Source organism: Mobula birostris, chromosome 13 (genome assembly GCF_030028105.1).
Source record: "Mobula birostris isolate sMobBir1 chromosome 13, sMobBir1.hap1, whole genome shotgun sequence".
Lineage (NCBI taxonomy): Eukaryota > Metazoa > Chordata > Chondrichthyes > Myliobatiformes > Myliobatidae > Mobula > Mobula birostris.
In genome coordinates, this window is record NC_092382.1 from 107,624,509 (window position 1) to 107,647,394 (window position 22,886).

Genomic DNA, 22,886 nt, shown 5'->3' on the forward strand with positions numbered 1-22,886 from the left:
CAGCGATCATATGAGTAGATCTCTCGGAAAAAATGTCTTGGTCTTCCAGACCTCAACTTGACCTGCACCGTTACTGTTAACTGCCATTTCTTAATTACATAACGAAATGAGGAAACAGCTACGTCAAAACACTTTGCTATCTTCTTCTATGCCTCTCCTGCCTTGTGGGCATCAATTCTTTTAATTTCCAGAGTGCTGGACAGTTGCTGAAAGAGCCCATGGCTGCAGATTATTGGGACAAGATTCCAGAATTCAGGGTATTTATACAGCTTTGAAAGTTGCATAACCTGGCCCTTCCTAACGGTGATTGTGAGGAAACCATAGCCCTAAAAAGCTTATTAAGGTCTGAGGCCTTAGTAAAAGTTATCTCAGATCTCAAATGTATTGGTGTGCCAAAATATTACATGGAACTCCTTCCATTTTTTCGCTCTTAAATTGTACAATACAAAAATAATGCCATATTTGCGGTTTTGTAAGCACTGTGACCTGACCTCGCTGGAATTGAGAATAATGAGGGGTGAATGCGAATCATTTCTGGGATGGCAGGACTTTCATATGCTGAAGGACTGGACCGACTAGGCGTATACTCCCTGGAATTTAGAAGACTGACGGGGGATCTGACTGAAACGTATAAAATTCTAAAGGGATTGGAGAGACTAATGCAGGAAGATTGTTCCCGATGTTGGGGAAGTCCAGAACGATCGGTCACAGCTTGAGGATAAAGGAAAAGCCTTTTAGGACCGAGATGAGGAAAAACTTTTTCATACAGAGAGTGGTGAATCTGTGGAATTTTCTGCCACAGGAAACAGTTGAGGCCAGGTCATTGCCTATATTTAATAGGGAGTTAGATATGGCCCTTGTGGCTAAAGGGATCAGGGGGTATGGAGAGAAGGCAGATACCGGGTTCTGAGTTAGGTGATCAGTAAAGACTCCAGAGGGAGATTTATGGCAATATTGCAGGGACTCGAGGGACTGAGTTATGGAGAGAGAGAGGGAAGGTGGGTACTTTATTCCCGGGAGGGTAGTTGAAATCTTACAGAGTTGCATAAACCCAAGACAGACAGAGACAGAGTGCAGGCGCACAGATTTTTTACCCTGGGTCGAGGTATCGACAACCAGACGGCTCAGGGTGGAAGTGAGAGTGGGTGAAAAGGAGAAAGAAAAACTGATCTGGGAGGTGGAGAATGTGGAGAGAACGGGGAGGGGAGAGAGAGAATTGGGTAGAGGGGTGCAGAAAGAGGGAGAGAGGGTAAAGAATTGGGCAGCGGAAGCGACGAAAGAGCGGGCGGAGAAAGAACGAGAGAGTGGCGAGAGAGAGAGAGAGCAAGCGTGACTGGGAAAGAGCGGGGCGTGGTGGGGAAATGACGAGAAATAAGGGGATAGATGGATAGAGATATTTGTCAGTGTCTGAAGAATGGGAGTGCGAAATGAGTGGGAGCATCGTGTAGGAGGGAGCGGCAGTGAGGGTGGGGAGGGAATTTGGGGTGATGGATGGAGGGAGAGTGGAAGAGAGTTAAGTAGGAGAACAGGGGGTAGTCCCGTGATTCATAGGCCCCCACTGGTTGTTGACAGAGACCCTGGATGTTTTCAGGAATAGATGGGTATAAAGGTGTAGACTTCTCGCAGATGAAACGACGATCGCGATTGCAAGGGTAGTTACTTCCTCTCGGTTGGCACCGAATGCAGACGGATGTTCCAGAGGACACGTAGTACAGCAAACCAGAGGCCAATTTTCTATCAATGAAGGTTAAAAAATTGCAACATTGACAAAACAGCGCAGCAGTAAACCGCAGACCTTCGCGAAACTAATCTCGTTAAACAGCGCTCTCCCCGCAGCCCTGAGACCGTCCCCAAACTAATCACACCGACCCAATCGGTCCGGACAGCCCTGTGGCAGTCTCTAAACTAATGTCACAACACCGCGGACTCCTCACAGTCTCCGTTCCGTCGCCAGACTAATCCCACTGACGCACTTTCTCTTCACAGTGCTGTATCAGTCCCCATACGAATCCAACAGACGAACTCTACCTTGTCCACAAATCTATTTCCGTCCCCAAACAAATCCCCCTGCCCAACCCTCTCCACACAGACTTATGACAGTCCCGAAATGAACCCCTAGGGCCTGCTTTCTTCCCGCAAAACTTTGGCGTTCCCCAAATTAATCCCATGGACCCTTCCTCTCCCAACAGCTTCGTGTCAGGCTCCAAACTAATCCCACTACACCGCCCTCAACTCACAGACACGGGTCCGTTGCAAAATTTGTACCACTGAAAAACTCTCTCCCAAAGCCCTGCTTCAGTCCACAAACTAACCCCACTGACCCACTCTTTGCACACAGTCTCCAAACTAATTCAATTGTCCCACTCTCTCCCCTCAGATCTCTGTCAGTCCCTAAAGTAATCCCGCTACCCAACTTCTTACTCACAAATCAGTTCAGTTCCAAGTTTCCTCCATCTCCTCATACCTTCGTGTCTCTCTCTAAAATAATTCCGCTGCATCTTGCATTCCCACAGCGCTGCGTCAGTCAGCAAAATAATGCCAGAGTACTGATCTCTCCCTGGAGTTCCTGCCAGCCCTCCAGATGTCCCCACTGCCCTACCCTTCCTCGACAGACACGAATCATTCCCCAAAATATTCCCATTGTGCCTCCCTCACCTGACAACCTCGGACAGACTTGAAACAATCCCAGTGGCACCGCTTCTTCCCACAAACCTATTTCAGTCCGTAAACTGACCCAATTTTCTCCCGTCAGTACCGTGTCATCCCCAAACTCTCACCCCACACATCAGTCCAAATCTTACCCTTCTTCGCATTTTCCAATCCAGTATACAGGGATACGGGAGTCAACAGCACGGTAAACAAAACTCTGAGAAATTAAGTTCATTTGATTAATGCCGGGAATGGGAAACTATTTACGGAGCCTCTCTCGGATTATTACAACAGGAGTGTGTGAAGGGAGACTGCGGAGGGAGTTTTACTCTGTGTCTGACCCCGGTAATGTGTGATGGGAAGGTGCGCAGGCGGCTTCACTCGATGTCTGACCCCGCGCAGTGTATGATGAGACGGCGTGGAGGGAGATTCACTCTGTGTATGATCACGGGAGTGTGTGATGGAACGGTGTGGAGGGAGGTTCACTCTGTTTCTGACCCCGGGAGTGTGCGATGAGACGGAGTGGAGGAAGCTTCACTATGAACAGGGACTTCCACTGTTCTTCTCATCCTGGTAAACGTTGGGAGCTGTGTGAACATCTCCTCTCGTGGTGTGACACTTACCGCTTCATCTTGTGAATTGATCTCGAGGAGCCTTGAATCAAAGTTTGAACACTCTTGCCGAGCTCCATAGTAAGATGTTTCAAACATGGAGAAGAAATAACACCGTTCTTCATCTCTGACCCAATACTTCGAACATTTTTCCTCTGAAAAGCAGGAATAAAGAAAAAAACAATCTCCCTCCACGCCGTCCAATCACACACTCCCGGGGTCACACACAGAGTGAAACTTCCTCCACACTGTCCCATCACACACTCCCGGGGTCAGGGCAGAGTGAAGCCTCCTCTACACTGTCCCATCACACACTCCCGGCGTCAGATCAGAGTGAAGCCTCCTCCACACTGTCCCATCACACAACACTTCTGGGGTCACACACAGTCTGAGGCTCCCTCTAAACTGCCCTATGATACGTTCCCGGTCAGATACAAACTCCCCCCACAACTACCAATCACGAATTTCCGTGGTCAGACTCTAACTGAAGCTCTTCCACACCGTCCCATTACACTCTCCGTGTGTCAGACACAAATTGATTCTCCCTCCACAGCACCTAATTACACACTCTCGGGACCCGCCACAAATTGTAGCTCTCTCACCACCGTCCCATCACAAACTTCAGGAGTCAGTTACAAGCTCCTTCCCACCATCCTATCACAGACTTCCTGAGGGACGGGGACAAATAGAATTTCAATACACACCGTCCCGTCACACATTCCCGGGGTGGGACACAGGATTTCGCTCCCTCCGCAACTTCAAATCATGCAACTCATTGCCAGGCAATGAGGGAATCTCGTTCAACGCTGTCCCATCACAGAATCCAGGGGACTAACACAGAGTGAAATTCCCTTACGCTGTTACATTATACCCACCCGGGGTCAGACACAGAATGAAACTCTCTCTCTCTCTCCACGGTCCCATCAAACACTCATTGGTTCAGACTGCACGCTGCTCACTGTCACATCACACGGTCTCGCGGTCAGACACAGAGTGAAGCTCCATCAACACCGTCTCAGAACACACCCGGTAACAGACACGGAATGAAACTCCCTCAGCACCCTTCCATCACGGTCTCCTGGTGTCAGACATAGAGTGAAGTTCACTCCGCACCATCCCATGACACGCACCCAGGGTCAGACATAGAGTGAATCTCCATCCATACCATCCCATCACACAATCCCGAGATCAGATACGGAATGAAACTACCTCGGCATCACAGGCACCGGATTCAGCTACAGAGTGCAACAGCCTGCACGCCATCCAATCACACACCTCCTAATGGGTCAGACACAAATTGGGCTTCCATCCACAATGTCCCGTCACGCACTCCCAGATTCAGAGCATACACAACCGGGGTCAGACACAAATTTAAGCGACCTGCACCCCGTCGGTACCAAACTGAAACGGTCAGACGCAGATTGATTCTGTCCCCACAGACACATCAGACACTCTAAGGTTTAGAGGTGGAGCGAAGCTCCCGTCCACGTTGTCCCATTACACACTCCCGGAGTCAGACACAGAGTTTAGCTCCCTCTACAAAGCCAAGTCACTACTGCCTGGGTCAGACACAGAATGAATCTCTCTCCGTGCCTCATCACACATTCCAGCGGTCAGACGTGGCGTGAAGTTTCCTGCACACCGTCCATTTACACTCTTCCCTCTTCTCCCGGAGTCAGACACAGACGCTCTGTCTCTCTCTACGATCCCATTACACACTTCGGGAGTCAGACACAGAGTGAAGCTACATTCACACCGTCCCTTCAGACACTCTCGGATTCAGACAGAGTGAAGCGCCCTCTGCACCGTCCCATCACTCACTCTCGGAGTGAGACACAGACAAAGCTGTCTCTCCAGGATCCCATCACACACTCGCGGATTTAGTCCCAGAGTCAAGCCACCTCTGCAACGTCCCATCTCTCACTCCCGGATTCAGACACGGAGTGAAGACCCCGCTACACCGCCCCGTCACACACTCCCGGATTCAGAGTGAAACTCTCTCTCTCCACGGTGCCATAACACTATTCTGGGTCAGTCATGGAGTGAAGCTCTCTGGGCCCTGTCCGATCACACAATCCGCCTGTTAGACACAGGGTGAAGCTGGATCCATACTGTCACATCAAAGATTCCCGGTGTCAGACATAGAGTGAAGTTCACTTCGCACCATCCCATGACACGCAGCCAAAGTCAGACATAGAGTGCATCTCCATCCATACCGTCCCATCACACAATCCCGAGATCAGATACGGAATGAAACTACCTCGGCATCACAGACACCGGATTCGGTTATAGAGTGCAACAGCCTGCACGTCATCCAATCACACACCTCCTAATGGGTCAGACACAAATTGGGCTTCCATCCACAATGTCCCGTCACGCACTCTCGGGAGCAGACGAAGAATGAAGTTCTTGTCTCACGATCACATTATACTCTTCCGGTGTGAGACACAGAGTGATGCTCCTTCCACACTGTCCATCACACAGTCCCGGTTCAGCCTCAGACTGAAGCTTTCTCTCCACCTCACTATCACACACTCCTTGGGTGAGACATGGAGTGAAGCTCCCTGCAAACTCTCCTAACACAGAGTACTGCAGGCAAACACAGAGTGAACCTACTCCAACACTACCGCGTTACACCCGCCCGTGATCAGATAGGAAATGAAACACTCTCGCTACCATCCCACTGCATACTCCCGTGGTCAGACACAGTATGATGCTCCTTCTACCCTGTCACATCACACAACACAGGGGTCAGAAAACGAGAGAAGCTCCCTCCGCACCGTTCTATCACTCACTCCTGGCATCAGACACAGAGCGGAAAACCATCCAGGCACGCGCCACTGTTCCCGGTGTCAGACACACACATAACCGCCCTCCCAAACGCAGTCACCCACCCCCACCTCCGCTATTCCGTCCCATCACACGCACACTGTGTCACGAACAGAGTCCAATGATACACACACGGGGTGAGACACTTTAAACTTCCTGCACACGGTCAGATCACACACTAAAATGGTCAGGCGCAGATGGAATCTCTCTCTCCGCCGTCCCATCACACGCTACAGGCGTTAGACGTGGAGTGAAGCTCCCGTCCGCATTGTCCCATCACACACTCCCGGAGTCAGACAGAGAGTTTTGCTCCCTCTACAAACCCTCGCCACGTACTGCCTGGGTCAGAAACAGAGTGAATCTTTCTCTCTCTCCATGGGCTCATCACACATTTCAGCGGTCAGACGTGGAGTGATGTTTCCTGCACACCTTCCAAATACACTCTTCCCCGTGTCAGATTCTGAATGTTACTCCTTCCACACCGTTTCATTACGCACTCTCGGGGTCAGACACAGAGTGAAGCTACCTCCACACCGCCCCTTATACATGCCCTGAGTAAGAGATCAGAATTTAGATCCTTTCCCAAAGTCCAATCTCACACAGCCTTGATCAGACACACTGTGAATCTCTCTCTCCACAACCCCATCACACACTCCAGCGGTTAGACACGGAAAGAGACTGCCTTAGCACACACGACAAATAACAGAGGGAGACCGATTCTCCCGCTACGTCTTCTCAACACACCACAGAGCAAACTGTCTGACACAGAGGGAACCTGCCTCCTCACCGTCCAATCACACACTCCCGAGAATAACACAGTGCGAATCTCCTTCCTCTCGTCCAATAACACACTGCCGTGCGTAGACACAGAATGAATCTCCCTCCGCACGGCCACATCACACACCACCGAGTCTAACAAAGTGTGAATCTCCCTCCTTACGGTTCATCACACACAGTCCCTGGCGACTCACAGAGTGAAGCTCTCTCTGAACCGTTCCATCACCGCCCTCCCCCCCCCCCCCCCCCGTGTTCACACACAAAGCGAAATTCCGCCCTCATCCTCCCATGGCACACTCACGGGGTCAGACTACCATCATAACATCCAATCACACAACCCGGTGTCACATAGAGTGAACGCCCCTCTGCACTGACCCATCACACACTCCCGGAGTCAGACACAGACGCTCTCTCTCCCTCCGATCCCATTACACACTCCGGGAATCAGATAGAGTGTGATGCTCCCTCCACACCGTCCCATCACACTCGCGGATACAGTCACAGAGTGAATCCCCCTCTGCAGCGTCCCATCACTCACTCCCGGATTCAGACACAGGGTGAAGCCCCCTCTGCACCGCCCCGTCACACACTCCCGGGTTCAGAGTGAAACTCTCTCTCCGCCAATCCATAACACCATTCAGGGGTCAGACCTTGGGTGAAGCTCTCTGGGCCCTGTCCGATCACACAAACCGCCTGTCAGACACAGAGTGACGATGGATCCATACCGTCCCATCAGAGATTTCCGGAGTCAGACATAGAGTGAAGCTGTAAAGATACGTCTCACAATCCTCTGGGCAGGCGCAGAGTGAATCCACCTCCACAACGTCCCGTCACACTCTCGTGGGTTCAGTGATACAGTGAAGCTTCCTCCTCGCAGCACCATCACACACTCACCGGTCAAACACAGAGAGGGAATCTCCCTCCATACCGTCTCTTCACACACTCCCGATGTCGAGCACAGAGTGACCCTTCAGCTCTCAATGCCTGCCCTGTGATGAGGAGCGGGTTAAAGGAGAGGATGATGCCTCACCTCTTCGGCTAGTCAACAATTCACAGATTTGAGCCTTGGTTTCCTTCACAGATTTGTACTTCGCTTCCATCTCATTGATCTTGGATTGAAGGGTTGAGTTGAACTCATGGTAGTTTCGGTCGAGGGTGAACTCGGACTGACGAATATGTGATACTGAGAGAGATAATGAAGGATGATTAGCGTTTACAGTGACACGTGATTCAGCAACACGCTACCGAGCGGGCCACAGAGAGTGTTGTGTCAATGTCACGGTGAAGGTCGTCACAGTGAGAGGTGTCGGCCTGTCGTGTCACACTGAGGGGTATATTAATGTGTCGGTGAAGGTTATGTTGTTGTCACAATGGGGTCTGCATCAATCACGTGGGTCATGTTCGAGTTGTTGTGAAGGACGTGACGGTGTCACCGTGATAGCTGATACCGTGCCCCGGCGAGAGTTGTGCCGGGCCACAATGAAGTGTACCTCGAGGTCACGGCGAGGGAAATGTCAGAGTAAGGTGCCTGGTGCTGTCACGGTGAGTGGAGTATCTGTGTCATGGTATGGGGTGTGCTTGTCTCACAGAGAGGAATGTTTCAGTGTCACGGTCAGAGACATGTCATTGCGACGGTGGGTGTGACAGTGTCAGGCTGAGGTGTTTTGGTATCACGCTAAGAGGTTTACCTGTGTCAGAATGAGGTGTGGGTAATTGCCTCTGTGAGCGGTGCATCGGCGTTATGTTGAGCGGTGATACTGTCTCGGTCAGGGGTGTTACAGTGACTTCTGAGTCTTTGTCTCGAGGCGGTGCGGATCACGTCGAGGAGCGTGAATGTGTCACAGTGTACGGTACCTCAGTGTCACAGTGAAAACCGTGTCGGGGTCATTTTGAGGTGTGTTTCGCTGTCGCCTTGAGGAGTTTATCAGTAACACGGTCAGTGGGAATGTCGATGTTACAGTGAGGGGTACGTTGCGGTCAGTGTGACTGCCACGGGTGTGTCACGGCGATGTTCCGTGTCCGTGTTGCGGTTAGGAGTGTATCTGTGTCTCGTTGAAGGTCGTGACCCTGATACGGTGACTGAATTGTTCACGTTCTGGTGAATGGCGTGCCGGTGTCAGGGTGAGTCTTAATTGTGTTACGGTGAAGGCTATGTCTTTATCATGGTTATAAGCCATATGACCAGAAGACAAAGGAGCAGAAGTCGGCCATTCGGCCCGTCGAGTCTGCTCCGCCATTTTATCATGAGCTTTACCATTCTCCCATTTAGTCCCTCTCCCCCGCCTTCTCACCATAACCTTTGATGCCGTGGCTACTCAGATACCTATCAATCTCTACCTCCACTGCCGCCCGTGGCAACAAATTCCGTAGACTCACCACCCTCTGGCTAAAAAAAAAAATCTTTGCATACAACAGGAATTCTGCAGATGCTGGAAATCCAAGCAACACATATTAAAGTTGTTGGTGAACGCAGCAGGCCAAGCAGCATCTGTAGGAAGAGGTGCAGTCGACGTTTCAGGCCGAGACCCTTCGTCAGGGCTAACTGAAGGAAGAGTGAGTAAGGCATCTCTGGTTTGAATGGGCGCCCTTCAATCCTTAAATCATGCCCTCTCGAACTAGGCTCCCCCATCATGGAACACAACTTTGCCACATCCACTTTGTCCATGCCTTTGAACATTCGAAATGTTTCTATGAGGTCTCCCCTCATTCTTCTAAACTCCAAGGAATACAGTCCAAGAGCGGACAAGCGTTCCTCATATGTTAACCCTCTAATTCCCAGAGTTATTCTAGCAAATCTTCTCTACACCTTCTCCAACGTCAGCACATCCTTTCTCAAATAAGGAGCCCAAAACTACCCACAGTACTCAGATTGATGTCTCACCAGCGCCTTATAGAGCCTCAACATCACATCCCTGCTCCTATACACTGTTCCTCCAGAAATCAATGCCAACATCACATTCGCCTTTTTCACCACGGACTCAACCTGGAGGTTAACCTGAAGGGTATCCTGTACGAGGATTCCCAAGTCCCGTTGCATCTCAGAACTTTGAATTCTTTCCACATTTATATAATACTCTGCCTGTTTATTTCTTCGGCCAAAGTCCATAACCATACACTTTCCAACATTGTATTTCATTCGCCACTTCTTTGCCCATTTTTCCAATCTATCCAAGTCTCTCTGCAGACTCTCCATTTCCTCAGCACTACTGGCCCCTCCACCTATTTTAGTTTCGACAGCAAACTTAGCCACAAAGTCATATATTCCATAATCCAAATCGTCGATGTACAATGTAAAAAGAAGCGGTCCCATCCCGGACCCCTGTGAACACCACTCGTAACCGGCAGCCAACCAGAATAGGATCCCTTTACTCCCACTCTCTGTTTCCTGCCAATCAGCCAACGCTCTATCCACGTATATAACTTTCCCGTAATTCCATGGGCGCTCATCTTGTTAAGTAGCCTCATGTGTGGCACCTTGTCAAAAGCCTTCTGAAAATCCAAATATACAACTTTCTCTGCATCTCCCTTGTCTACACTACCTGTAATTTCCTCAAAATATTTGAAATAGGTTTGTCAGGCAGGATTTTCCTTGAAGGAATCCATGCTGAGTTCTGCCTATCTTGTCATATGCCTCCAGGCACTCTGTAACCTCATCCTTGACAATCGACTCCAACAACTTCCCAAACACCGATGTCAAGCTAACAGGTCTATAATTTCCTTTTTGCTTCCTTGCCTCCTCCTTGAATAGCGGGGTGACATTTGCTATCTTCCAGTCCTCCGGAAGCATGCCAGAATCTATCGAGTTTTGAAAGATCATCGCTAGTGCCTCCGCAATCTCCACAGCTGCTTCCTTCAGAACACAAGGGTGTATTCCATCTGCTCCGGGAGATTTATCTACCTTTAGACTATTCAGCTTCCTGAGTATGTTCTCTGTCGTAATTGTGACTGCGCACACTTCTCTTCCCTGCCAGCCTTGAGGGTCCGTTATACTGCTGGTGTCTTCCTCAGTGAACACTGATGCAAAATACTCGTTCAGCTCCTCCGCCATCTCCTTATCTCCCATTACAATTTCACCAGCATCATTTTCTATCGGTCCTATGTCTACTCTCACCCGTATTTTGCTCTTTATATACTTGAAAAAGCTTTTAGTATACTCTTTGATATTATTTCCTAGTGTCCTTTCAGAGTTAATCGTTTCCCTCTTAATGACCTACTTAGTTTCCTTTTGGAAGCTTTTAAACATTTCCCAACCCTCTATCTTCCCACTATTTTTTGCTTCCTTGTATGCCGTCTCCTTTGTTTTAACTTTGGCTTTGACTTCTCTTGTCAACCACGGTTGCATTCTTTTTCCATTCGAAAATTTCTTCTTTTTTGGAATATCCCTGTCTTACCCCTTCCTCACTTCTCGCATAAACTCCAGCCACTGTTGCTCTGCCGTCTTTTCCGCCAGTGTCTCTTTCCAGTCAACTTTGGCTCGTTCCTCTCTCATGCCGCTGTCATTTCCTTTACTCCACTGAAATACTGACACATCGGATTTCGGCTTCTCTTTCTCAAATCTCACAGTGAACTCAATCATGTTATGATCACTGCCTCCTAAGGGTTCCCTCACCTCAATCTCTCGAATCACCTCTGGTTCATTACACAATACCCAATCCAGTACAGCCGATCCCCGAGTGGGCTCAACAACAAGCTGTTCTAAAAAGCCATCTCGCAGACATTCTACAAATTCTCTCTCTTGAGATCCAGTGCCGACCTGATTTTCCCAATCCACCAGCATGTTAAAATCCCCCACAATTATCATAACACTGCCGTTCTGACAAGCCTTTTCTATTTCCAGTTGTAATTTGTGGTCCACATCACTACAGCTGTTTGGAGGCCTATAAATAACTGCCATCAGGGTCCTTTTACCCCTGAAATTTCTTAGCTCAACCCAAAAAAATTCTACACCTTTCGATCCTATGTCACCTCTTTCTAATGATTTAATATCATGCCTTACCAAGAAAGACACGCCTCCCCTTCTGCCTACCTTCCTAAACTTCCAACACACCGTGTTTCTTTGGACGTTCAGCTCAGATTTTATTTCCTTTCTTATACAAGGCTGCTTCTTCCTATACGTTCTGTCCTTGCTTTTAGCCAGAATATACTATTGTTGGGGACTCTAATGAGTCTCTTGGAAAATCTTCCACTGTTACTTACCCGTCCCACTATATTATATGTGTTCCCAGTTTAAATTCTCTCACATCCCATTTTTGTTTTACGTTGTGGGGTTTATCGGTGTCATAGAGACAGGACGATTTGTGTCAAGTTGAGGGCGATGTCGGTGTCACGGTGTGGGGCTGATCGTTACCAGGGTTTTGAGAGCATCGGTGTCAGAGTGCGGGGCGGGCGCGGCGTCACGTGGCGTGTCCCTGTCAGTGTGAGGGGAGTGAAGGTTCTCGGTGAGTGTGTGTCGCTCTGTGTCACGGCGAAGAACGTGTCGTCACAGTGGATGGCTCGTGTCAAATTGAGTGGTGTGCTGTTATCACGATGAGGGGTGAGTAGGCGAGCTGTGAGGGGCGTGTCGGTGTCACGATGGGGGATGTATTGTTTTGACGGCGACCCTAATGCAGGTGATGCGGTGAGCGTTGGTGTCACGATAAGGGACGAGTCGGCTTGAAAATGAGAAACGTGACTCTGTCATAGTGAGGGATGTGTCTGTGTCACAGTGCGGGGCTTGCGAGTGCCACGGCGAGGTGCGTGTCGGTGTTAGAGTGAATCGTTATTACAGTGGGGGGGTGTGTCGGTATCAGGTTGAGGGATTTGTGGTATTATGTTGACGGATGTGTTGGTGGGACCGTGTCAGGGTCACGGTGAAGGATGTGTGGTAGTCATGGTCAGGGGCCCGTCAGTACCACAGTGAGGGGTGTGTTGGTACCGCAGTGAAGGCTGTTTCCCGGTAATGTTCGGAGTGTATCGCTGTTATAGTGGCCATTTTCATTTTCTGCGGTTTGGCCGTTACGACCGGTGTTCAACTCACCATGAACCCTCCAGCAGATACCCGTGATAATGAGGGTCGCTGTTAAAACGCAGATTAGCCATATGCTTGAGTCTGATCTGTCTCTCCCTGTGGGTCGTTCACTCACCATGTCGTCTGTGGAAAAATCGTTCCTCGACATTGTTAATTGTCATTTTCCCTGCTATATTCCACCCCTGATCTTCCCACTCTCTGAGTTCAAATCAGTCTCTCCCCTCCTGAGGAGCAGTGGACATAAATCACAGAAAAATACAGGCCCTTCGCTCACAATTCTGTGCTATACTAGTGAAATCCTTTCTGCCTTCGCAATCTCCATATCCCTCCAATCCAGTTAGATTCTCCCAGTCTACCTCTTGCCGTGGAGATTGGCCACAAGAATATTCTGTTCTAGCTCCACAACTCCTTTCAGCTTCCTGACTTTCACACTGTTTCCCCTTTCCTACACGATGCATCTAACTTCATCCCACTATGTTCTCCCGATCACCCCTCAGCTTTCCGAATGATCCTGTGTTCATCCAGTTCCAGTTCCAACTCCTTAACGCGGAGTGTTGGAAGCTGTATCCGGATGCACTTCTCACAGGTGAAGACGTCAGAGACACTGGAGGTCTCCCTGCATTCCCAAGTCCTACAAGAGGAACATTCAATTCTGCAGCCAGGCATGCCTACTGTTCTAAAAGAGCAATTATAAAAAAGGAAACAATAAAATAACGGAAAATACATCTATGTGCTTTCTCTCAACCGAGACTCTCCTGGCTGAATCATCGAAGAGCTAAAAACTCAAATCCCCACGATAGCACTGCCCACTCCAGTTATTGGCTCTCGGCTTGCACCGGCCCTTTCTAATAAATTCCGGACCCTGATTGTTTGCTCTTCAAACGCTGATACTTCCTCTAATCGCTGCTTTTTAATGGCCACTCGCCGACCAGTGTGAGTGACACTTACTTGGCTCCTGATCTCTGCTTGGAGACACTGAAATCAGATATCTGTCTGACTCAGACACAGAGGGAGCCTCCCTCCATACCGTCCCATCTCCCTCACGGAGTCAGACACAGAGTGAGCCCCACTCCCCCCAACCCGCCACAACGATCCAGTGCAAAAGATCGTGGTTAGGCAAGTAATTAAGCTTCATTCACATTGTTCTATCACACACGTCCGGCTATAGACACAAAGAGAATCTCCCTCTTTCCCGTCCCTAATACATCCCCGGGGTCAGACAAAAATACTGCACAACGTCCTAACACACACACCCTGAGTTAGACACTGAGTAATGTTCTCTCCACACAGTCGCAACACGCACTGTCAGGGATCAGCCACAGAGGGGAGCTGCATCCACAGCGTCTCATAACGCACTATTCGGTTCAGATATTTTATGAATTCGCCCCCTTCCTCCTGCTCCATCGAGGCCCACGCTACCGGATTCAGAAAAAAAAAAAAAAAGAGTCGAAGCTCCCTCCCTCCCCTCTGCTCTGTGTGAGTGTGTGTGTGTGTGTGTGTGTGTGTGTGTGTGTGTGTGTCTTTGGGTGTGTGTGTGTGTATGTGTCTGTCTGTGTGAACGGATGGGCTGTGGAGAACTATAGTAACGGCGATATCGAGGAGCAGATCGGGAAATAGGTCCTCGAAAGGTGTAATAATAAATTTGTCGTGAAGGAGTTTTAATTTCCCAAATATCGATTGCCATCCCCTCAGAGCAAGCGGTTTAGAAGAGGGGTGGAGCTTGTTAGGTGTTTTAGGAAGTTTTCTTCACACAATACGGAGATAAGCCTACAAGAGGAGAGGCTGTACTTGTTTGGTATTGGGAAATCACTTGGTCAGGTGTCAGATATCTCAGTGGGAGAGTCTTTTGGAGAGAGTTATCATAATTCCATCTCCTTTGCAATAGCATTGGAGAGAGATAGGAACAGACAAGTTAGAAAAGCGTTTAAAAAGTGTACGGGTAATTATGAGGCCATCATGCAGGAAAATGGAGGCTTAAATTGGAAACAGATGTTCTCAGGGAAAAGTCGGAGGCAATGTGACAAATATCCAGGTGATATTTGTCTAGAGTTCTGCATATCTACGTTGCATTGAAACAGTGAAATTATGGTAGGGTACAGGAACAGTGGCGTACAAAGGCTGCAATAATTCTCGAAAGAAGAAAAAAAAGTTTCTCAAGGTTCACTGAGGTAGGAAATGTTAGAGATCCAGAAGATTACAAGGCTAATCTTGTAATCTTGAAGGCAGCATACATGAGGTTTAGGAAGCAGGGATCAGATGGGTTTATTGAGGAATATAGGGAAGCAGGAAAAGAGCTTCTGAAGGGGATGAGAAGAGCAAGAAGGGGGCATGGGAAGGCCTTGGCTCGCAGGGTAAAGGAAAACCCCAAGACATTCTTCAATTCTGTGAAGAAAAAAAGAATGACAGGAGTGAAGGTAGGACCAATTAGAGATACAGGTGGGAAAACGTGCCTGGTGGGTGTGGAAGTGAGCGAGGTCCTCAATGAATACTTCTCTTCGGTATTCACCAATGAGAGGGATCTTGTTGATGGTGAGGAGAATATGAGTGAGTTTGATGTTCTGCAGCATGTTGATAACAAAGGAGAGGAGGTGTTGGAGTTGCTAAAATACATTAGGTCGGAAAAGTCCCCGGGGCCTGACGGAATATTCCCCAGGCTGCTCCACGAGACGAGGGAAGAGACTGCTGAGCCTCTGGCTAGAATCTTTATGTCCTCGTTGTCCACCGGAATGGTACCGGAAGATTGGAGGCAGGCGAATGTTGTCCTTTTGTTGAAAAAACGGCATAAGGGATAGTCCAGTAATTATACACCAGTGAGTCTTACGTCTGTGGTGGGAAACCTGTGGAAAAGATTCTTAGATACGGGATCTTTGGGCATTTAGAGAATCATGGTCTGATCAGGGACAGTCAGCATGGCTTTGTGAAGGGCAGATCGTGTCTAACAAGCCTGATAATATTCTTTGAGGAGGAGACCAGGCATATAGATGAGGGTAGTGCAGTGGATGTGATCCATATGGATTTTAGTAAGGCATTTGACAAGGTTCCACACGGTAGGCTTATTCAGAACATCAGAAGGCATAGGATCCAGGGAGGTTTGGCCAGGAGGATTTAGAATTGCCATGTCTGCAGAAGACAGAGCGCCGGGGTGTAGGGAGTACATTCAGCTTGGAGGATTGTGACCAGTGATGTCTCACAAGGATCTGTTCTCGGACCTCTACCTTTCATGATGTTTATTAACGACCTGGATGTAGGGGTAGAAGGGTGGGTTGGCAAGTTTGCAGACGGCACAAACGTTGGTGGTGTTGTAGAGAGTGTAGAGAGTGTAGAGGATTGTCGAAGATTGCAGAGAGACATTGATAGGATGCACAAGTGAGCCGAGAAGTGCCAGATGGAGTTCAAACCGGAGAAGTGTGAGGTGCTACACTTTGGAAAGACAAACTACAAGGCAGAGTAGAAATTAAATGGCAGAATACTTGTTAGTGTGGAAGAGCGGAGGGATCTGGGGCTACATGTCCACAGATCCCTGAAAGTTGCCTCACAGGTGGATAAGATAGTTAAGGAAGCTTATGGAGTGTTAGCTTTCATAAGTCGAGGGATAGAGTTTAAGAGTCGCGATGTAATGATGCAGCTCTATAAAACTCTGATGAGGCCACACTTGGAGCACTGCGTCCAGTTCTGGTTACCTCACTAGAGGAAGGATGTGGAAGCATTGGAAAGGGTACAGAAGAGATTTACTAGGATGCTGCCTGGTGTAGAGAGTATGCATTGTGATCAGAGATTAAGGGAGCTGGGGCTTTACTTTTTGGAGAGCAGGATGAGAGGAGACTTGATAGAGGTGTACAAGATAATAAAAGGAATGAATAGAGTGGATAGCCAGAGCCTCTACCCCAGGGCACCACTGCTCAATACAAGAGGACATGGTTTTAAGGGAAGGTGTGGGAAGTTCAAGGGGGATATAACACGAACGTTTTTTACTCAGTGGTGGTTGGTGCGTGGAATGCACTGTCTGAGTCAGTGGTGGAGGCAGATACACTAGTGAAGTTTAAGAGACTACTCCTCAGGTATATGTAGGAATTTAAGGTGGGGGCTTATACTGGAGGCAGGGTTTGAGGGTCGGCACAACATTGTGTTCCGAAGTGCCTATAATGTGCTGTAGTGTTCCATGTTCTATGTTCTAATAGGAAGCAGCTTAAGAAGGAAATTAGGAGAGCCAGAAGGGGCCATGAGAAGGTCTTGGCCTTCACGACTCAGGAAAACCCCAGGGCAATTCTACAAGTAGGTGAAGAGCAAGAGGGTAAGACGTGGGAGAATGGGACCTATCAAGTATGACAGTGGGAAAGTGTGTATGAAACCGGAGGAAATAGCATAGGTACTTAATGAATACTGTATTCAGTATTCACTGTGCTTAAGATTTTGGTGATTTTCTTGATAACTTACAGCAAACCGAAAAGCTTGTGCATTTATATGTTAAGAAAGAGCGTGTGCTAGCGCGTTTTGAAAGCATTAAGTTGGTTAAGTCGCCGGGACCGGATGGGATGTACCCCAGGCTACTGTGGGAAGCGAGGGGGGAGATTTCTGAGTCTGTGGCGATGATCTTTGCATTAGCAATGGGCACGCGAGAGTTTCCAGAGGATTGGAGTGTTACAGATGTTGTTCCTTTATTCAGAAAGGGAGTATAGATAGTTCAGGAAATTATAGACCAGTGAGTCTTATCTAAGTAGTTGGTAAGTTAATGGAGAAGATCCTGAGAGGCAGGTTTTATGAATATTTGGAGTGGAATAATGTGATTAGGAGTAGTCAGCATGGCTTTATCAAGGGCAGGTCATACCTTACGAGCCTGATTGAATATTATGAAGATGTGACTAAACACATTGATGAAGGAAGAACAGTAGATTTAGTGTATCTGGATTTCGGAAAGGCATTTGATAAGGTACACCATGCAAGGCATATTGAGAATGTAAGGAGGCATGAGATGCAAGGGGTCATTGCTTTGTGTCTACAGAACTGGCTTGCGCACAGAAGGCAAAGAGTGGTTGTACTCGAGTCATATTCTGCATGGAGGTCGGTCACCAGTGGAGTACGTCAGGGATCTGTTCTGTGACCCTCAGTCTTCGTGATTTTTATAAATGTCGTTGATGAGAAAGTGGAGTAATATATTAGTAGGTTTCCTGATGACACAAATGTTGTTCTCTGGCAGAGGAAATGAAGGAGCTGCACAACGTGAGGGCGGTGTGGCGCGGCCTGCAGTCTGTGCTGCCCCCTAGTGTTCACAAGGCAGAAGTCAAGATCTGCTGCGGTCGATTGAACATTATGGTAAATTCCATTGTCGCAGGGCCTCAGGTAGGTTGGAGGTGTTGGGGATAGTGTGGAGGGCTGTCAGGAGTTACAGCGGGACACTGATAGGATGCAAACCCGGACTGAGATGTGGCAGATGGAGTTCAACCCAGATAAGTGTGAAGTGGTTAATTTTGGTAGGTCAAATATGTGGCAGAATGTAGTATTAATGGCAAGACTCTTGGAATTGAACGTAGGCCCGAGAAGTAATACTGCAGCTACATAGGACTCTGATCAGACCACACATGGATAACTCTGCTCAGTTCTGGTCGCCTCAATACAGGAAGATGTGGAAGCCATATAAAAGAAACAGAGGAGATTTACAAGGATGTTGCCTGGATTGGGAAGCATGCCTTATGAGAATAGGTTGAGTGGACTCGGCTTTTTCCCCTTGGAGCGCCGGAGAATGAGAGGTGACCTGATAGAGGCCTATAAGATGATGAGAGACATTGATCGTGTGGATAGTCAAAGGCTTTTTCCCAGGGCTGAAATGGTTGCCACAAGAGGACACAGGTTTAAGCTGCTGGGGAGCAGGTATAGCGGAGATGTCAGGTGTAAATGTTTTACTCAGAGAGTGGTGAGTGCGTGGAATGGCCTGCCCGCTACAGTGGTGTTGGCGGAAACGATACACTATTTTAAGAGACCTTTAGATAGGTACATGGAGCTCGGTAAAATGGAAGGCTGTTGGTAAGACTAGTATTTTCTAAGGTAGGGGCGTGTCCGGCACAACTCTGTGGGCCGAAGGTCCTGTATTGTGCTGCAGTTTTTGTATGTTTCTGTGACGGAATGTGTGGAGCGGGCTTTGCTGTGAAGGCGTGCAAGCCACTGGAGTAAGTTGGGGTGAACCCACACAATCGGTTCAACCACACCGAGCATTGGAGAGTTTGAGAACCGAGAGATCGATATTCGGTTGGAAAGAGGGAGGTGTGGCCACAGACGTTAACTCTTCCACTCCCTCATCGCACTTCGCTCTGAACACAAAGAGGGAGGGGTGGAGTGGAGTGGATCACAGAGGGATGTAGGGGTGTAGGGGAGGTGTGGGATTACAGAAACAGGCCGGGGTGCAGGAGAGGTCTGTGTGACGCATGCGTGGAAGGATAAGGGGGTGGAATTCGGCACGCAGATATGGAGGTTTGTTAGCGAGGAGACAGGCGATGGAGACGGGGAGGAGTGTGTCAGCATTACAATGCAGGCTGTGGCGGTGTATCGGTGACGCAATGAAGGACGCGTCGTTGTCACGGTAAGGGGTGTGTCGGTGTCGAGGTGACGCGTGTGTCAGTCCCTTGGCACACCTCACTATTCACAGTGTTTATACCCCGGACTTGTACACCTATGTCCCTCCCTCCTTCAACGCTTCCCACTATTCACAGTATAGGTCATTGCATTCCACACTGAGATTAGACTGCGATTTGGATCCCAGTTACCAGGTACACATTTGCAAGAAAACAACTTGTCCAAATTCACTTTATCCAAATTCATTTTGATCCAAGGTAAAATTGGACGTGCTCCAATTTAGAATCCAAACCCGAGGGCCGGACCTCTCCTTTTTCATAACTACCTTGAAACTGATGGTGTTTTGATCACCAGATTAAAGGTGTTCCCCTGCACAAACCTCTGACACTTGGCTTCTCTCATTTTGCAGTAGGAGATCAAGTATTGCCTTCCCTCTCGCTGGGATTTCTCCGTACCGTGGAAGTAATCGTCCCTGAATATTTTTGACAAAATCTCTCGCACTGGTCCTCTTGCAGAATGGGACTCAGTTGAAAAGCTAAAATTGCCTGCTATATCAGTCTTGTATTTCAGCAACAGTCGGTAATCTCATGCAGTTTTGTTTCTCCTAATCGAGTGGACTGTTGTCTGGTCTATAATGTAGCCCCATGAACATGGTCATACAACCCGTATTCCTCATTTGCACCCATAATGCCTCACTTAGACGAGTTCTCTTGTCTGTCCTGACTGTGCATTGCGGCGACATGTTCTCTGTTCAGTAATGCCACACCTCCTCCTGTAAGTCCTTCCGCTTTCTCACGTCTGAAAATAGGGAAACCCGAAATATTGTGCTGTCCTGCTTGCTCCCCCTACAACCAATTCTCAATAATTGCTGCAAAATCATAATTCACTGTGTCTATTCATGCCCTGATCTCACTGCCCTTTTTTTAAAGCTTCCTGCATTAAAATATACGGAGCCCAGGGCAGCAGACAGATCATGCACAACCTTTTGATTCCTGCTTTTTTTTTTTTTTGAGGTCTTAACAGCATCTGTATCCATATCGACTTCGCTATCTGCTCTGGAACCCTGAATCCCATCCCCCTGCAACTCGAGTTCAACAATTCTCCCAAAAACTCCCATGCACGGTACCGGAAAAAAACATCCCTCTGGGATGTCAGTTTCCCTCCAGTTGAGGTGTAAGCCGTCGTCTATCTCTTCTGTATAGATCCCACCTTCCTTGGAAAAAAAAAACACAATTTTCCCAAATTCTGAAGCCCTCCCACCGACACCACATTTGAGTAACGTGGTAAACTGTATGGTCTGCCTGTGTCTGGACACGCCGCGACGGGTAGTGGTCCTGTCCTTTAATTTAGTAGCTAAATCCCTGACCTCACTTTGCAGAACCACCTCCCCATTCATACCGATGTTATTGGTACCTATATGGACCAGGAGCTACGGCTGCTCACTCACCCACTTCAGAATCATAAGGAAGGAATTGTGTGCTGAGAGAAGAGGAAGGAAGGGGAGGAGAGTGGAGGCCACAGAACGGGTGTTCTGATCGAGCCTTTGGAGCAGAACTTGCGAGTCACCATTTTCTTGCTCTCTGTCTCTGATTGGAGACTGTTTAATGGCCGAAATGCACTGGCCAATGAGTAGGAGTCACAAACAAGCGAGAATCCTTCCATATAATCCAATCACACACTTCTGGAAACAGATACTGAGTGACGCTCCCTCACAACGGTCCATCACACACACCCTCAATCCGGTACAGCGGGCAACTCCCTCAACCCTGTCCCGACAGACACTCCGGGGTCATACAGAGAGTGGAACTCCATCCACACCGTCCCATCACACACTTCCAGGATCAGACAAACAGCGCAGCTGCCTATATATTATCCTATCACATTCCCGGGTCAGATATGTGAAGTACCTCCCGCCCCACTGCAGCAAACTCCACTGGAGTCAGAAAAAACTGCGCAACGCTCCCCCTCCTCCAGTCTCCCCACTCACCAATATCCAGTCCTTCCGCTTTCCAGTAATCTCAAATTGAGTGTGTGTCTCTCGGAGATGGTGTGTGTGTGTGAGAGAGCGGATGGTGTGCTGCTGGAAGAGGAAGGAAGGGGAGGAGAGAGGAGGCCAGGGAAAGGGTGCTGAGACTGCAGACACTGATGCAAGTGGTGTGGAACTACTGTGCATTCAGAGCTGTGGACAGTCTCAGAACCTGGTGATAGATGTCCGGTGGAATGGGGGAGGTGCAACACCAGATGTCATCTCCCCCTCATACTTCCCACAATTGCCTGTGACACAGAGGGAGGAGAGTGGAGGGACACGTAGATGGGGAGAGTTTAGCGGGTTCAGTGTATCACGGAGACGGGGAGGGGTGCATGGGTACGTACGGGATGATAGAACCGGCGAAGTGTGCAGGGGAGGGTGTGTCACAGAGACGGGGTTGCTTATCGGTGAGGGATGGGTGACGGAGACGCGACTGGTGTAGTGGAGACTGTGACGGTGACGGCGAGTACTGTCGGAGAGGGAGAGTTTGTCCGAGTGGGGGAAGGGTTTTGGAGAGGGTGGGTGTTATCCATACGGGTAAGGGTGTTTCACAGCTACAGTGCAGGGCGCGACTCTGTGTTGGTATCGCTGAGTGGTGAGTTTCTGCTACGGTGCAGAGCCTGTCAGTGTGTCACTGTCACGATAAGGGCGTGTTCGTGTCATCTGTGGTTCGTGTCGGTGACGCCGAAACTCTTTCAGTGTCCCTTTGAAGAACATCTCTGTGTGACAGTGAGGGTAGTGTGTCTCGTTCACAGCTGATGCAAACTGTACTGTTCAAACTGCAATAAAGTCTCACGATAAATTCCTTGGCCCCCACCCCTTTATTTTCACCATGGATGTCCAGTCCCTGTATACTTCCATCCCCCACCAGGAAGGTCTCAAAGCTCTCCGCTTCTTTTTGGATTCTAGACCTAACCAGTTCCCCTCTACTAACACTCTGCTCTGTCTAGCGTCCTTACTCTTCAGAATATCTCCTTTGGCTCCTCCCACTACCTCCAATCTAAAGGTGCAGCCATGGGCACACGTATGGATCGCAGATATGCCTGCCTTTTTGTTGTGTTTCTGGACAGAGTGCAGAGGGAGATTTACGAGGATGTTTCCAGGGCTCGCGGTATGAACAGACGTTATTCCTTGGAGCGTAGGGGTGGGTGCATAAAACCACAAGGTGCACAGATAGGTTGGGTACGCACAGTCCCCAGGTTCGGGGAATCGAGAATAAGAGGGCACAGGTTTCTGCTGATACGTGAGAGAGAGCAGAGAGATTGATTAGATGAGATTGGGGAGTGAGACGTTGGAGGGACGCGGGAAGAGTGGGCAAGATTGGGGGAAAGAGAGTGATAGAGCGAGAGGCGTTTAAAGCAGGGGAGAAGGGCAGGTGGGGGCTGACAGTGAATTTGAAAGACAAAGGAGAAAGAGGAGG

The 22,886-nt window shown here is 48.9% G+C and overlaps 1 protein-coding gene across 1 annotated transcript in view; it reads right to left on the reverse strand.

The window, feature by feature from the left end:
• The window catches only part of LOC140207298 (C-type lectin domain family 12 member B-like), a 45,818-nt gene extending 24,248 nt beyond the window's left edge, over window positions 1-21,570 (reverse strand). Inside the window, exons 1-3 of the mRNA XM_072275793.1 lie at window positions 21,425-21,570; window positions 12,883-12,996; window positions 7,897-8,049 (exon numbers count right to left, since the gene is read on the reverse strand). Of these exons, the coding sequence (XP_072131894.1) occupies window positions 7,897-8,049; window positions 12,883-12,991 (262 nt within the window). The 5' untranslated portion in view covers window positions 12,992-12,996; window positions 21,425-21,570. The remainder of the gene's footprint in view (window positions 1-7,896; window positions 8,050-12,882; window positions 12,997-21,424) is intronic.
• Between the last annotated feature and the right edge of the window lie 1,316 nt (window positions 21,571-22,886).